The following is a 1781-nucleotide window of genomic DNA, read 5'->3' as shown; positions in this document are numbered from 1 at the left end:
GCTTGTTTTGCTGCGACTCCGCTTCCTAAATTAATTCTGCCCCTTTATTTTTATTCCTTTTTTTCTAAATTCCCATTGATCTCGTCCCTGGAATCCCGCCGTTCCCAACAAACAACATAAACCACTTTCCCCTGCTGCTAAAACACACCCTACTATAAGCTTCCCCTTTCGTTCTGCTCAATAAATTGCTGCGCTCTATTTTCTTCTTCTCTTTCTCATTACGTCGGTTGGTTCCTCTGCCTCTTCTCTTCTCTTTTTATCTTCTTTTTTCTTTCTGGTGAAATGTTTCCTTTCCTCTGTACTGTCTTTATGCACAGAGGTTTCGTTCTTTTTTTTTCATTATTTATTGTTACTTTGTTTTCTCTTGGTTTGCCCGTTTTATGTTGTTTTTTCTCTTGGTTTATCCGTTTTATGTTGTCTTTATCTTGGTTTATCCGTTTTATGTTGTTTTTCTCTTGGTTTATCCGTTTTATGTTGTTTGTCTCTGGGTTTATCCGTTTTATGTTGTTTGTCTCTGGGTTTATCCGTTTTATGTTGTTTGTTTTATGTTGTTTTTCTCTTGGTTTATCCATTTTATGTTGTTTGTCTCTGGGTTTATCCATTTTATGTTGTTTGTCTCTTGGTTTATCCGTTTTATGTTGTTTTTCTCTTGGTTTATCCATTTTATGTTGTTTGTCTCTGGGTTTATCCGTTTTATGTTGTTTGTCTCTGGGTTTATCCGTTTTATGTTGTTTGTCTCTTGGTTTATCCGTTTTATGTTGTTTTTCTCTTGGTTTATCCGTTTTATGTTGTTTGTCTCTGGGTTTATCCGTTTTATGTTGTTTGTCTCTTGGTTTATCCATTTTATGTTGTTTGTCTCTTGGTTTATCCGTTTTATGTTGTTTGTCTCTTGGTTTATCCGTTTTATGTTGTTTGTCTCTTGGTTTATCCGTTTTATGTTGTTTGTCTCTTGGTTTATCCGTTTTATGTTGTTTTTCTCTTGGTTTATCCCTTTTATGTTGTTTGTCTCTAGGTTTATCCGTTTTATGTTGTTTGTCTCTTGGTTTATCCATTTTATGTTGTTTGTCTCTTGGTTTATCCATTTTATGTTGTTTTTCTCTTGGTTTATCTGTTTTATGTTGTTCATCTCGTGGTTTATTCGTTTTATGTTGTTTTTCTCTTGGTTTATCCGTTTTATGTTGTTTTCTCTTGGTTTACCCGTTTTATGTTGTTTTTCTCTTGGTTTATCCGTTTTATGTTGCTTTCTCTTGGCTCTTCCGTTTTAGTTGCTTTCTCTTGGTCTGTCCGTTTTATGTTGCTTTCTCTTGGTTCATCCGTTTTATGTTGCTTTCTCTTGGTTCATCCTTTTTATGTTGCTTTCTCTTGGTTCATCCGTTTTATGTTGCTTTCTCTTGGTTCATCTGTTTTATGTTGCTTTCTCTTGGTTCATCCGTTTTATGTTGCTTTCTCTGGGTCTATCCGTTTTATGTTGCCTTCTCTTGGTTTGTCCATTTTATGTTGCTCTCTCTTGGTTCATCCATTTTATGTTGCTTTCTCTTGGTTCATCCATTTTATGTTGCTTTCCCTTGGTCTATCCGTTTTATGTTGCCTTCTCTTGGTTCCTCCATTTTATGTTGCTTTCTCTTGGTTCATCCATTTTATGTTGCTTTCTCTTGGTTCATCTGTTTTATGTTGCTTTCTCTTGGTTCATCTGTTTTATGTTGCTTTCTCTTGGTTCATCCATTTTATGTTGCTTTCTCTTGGTCTATCTGTTTTATGTTGCCTTCTCTTGTTTCCTTCAT

The 1781-nt window shown here is 35.1% G+C and overlaps 1 protein-coding gene across 1 annotated transcript; it reads right to left on the bottom strand.

Annotated features, from left to right (window-relative positions):
• Positions 1–218: 218 nt before the first annotated feature.
• On the bottom strand, positions 219–1082 carry LOC136844189 (splicing regulatory glutamine/lysine-rich protein 1-like). The gene has a single exon (XM_067113206.1). The coding sequence runs from the start codon at positions 1080–1082 to the stop codon at positions 219–221; it is 864 nt and encodes a 287-aa protein (XP_066969307.1).
• Positions 1083–1781: the final 699 nt, after the last annotated feature.

The sequence above is a fragment of the Macrobrachium rosenbergii genome, chromosome 12 (assembly GCF_040412425.1).
Source record: "Macrobrachium rosenbergii isolate ZJJX-2024 chromosome 12, ASM4041242v1, whole genome shotgun sequence".
Taxonomy (NCBI): Eukaryota; Metazoa; Arthropoda; class Malacostraca; order Decapoda; family Palaemonidae; genus Macrobrachium; species Macrobrachium rosenbergii.
The sequence above is the reverse complement of the archived record's forward strand: the minus strand, read 5'-3'. Positions and strand labels throughout refer to the sequence as shown.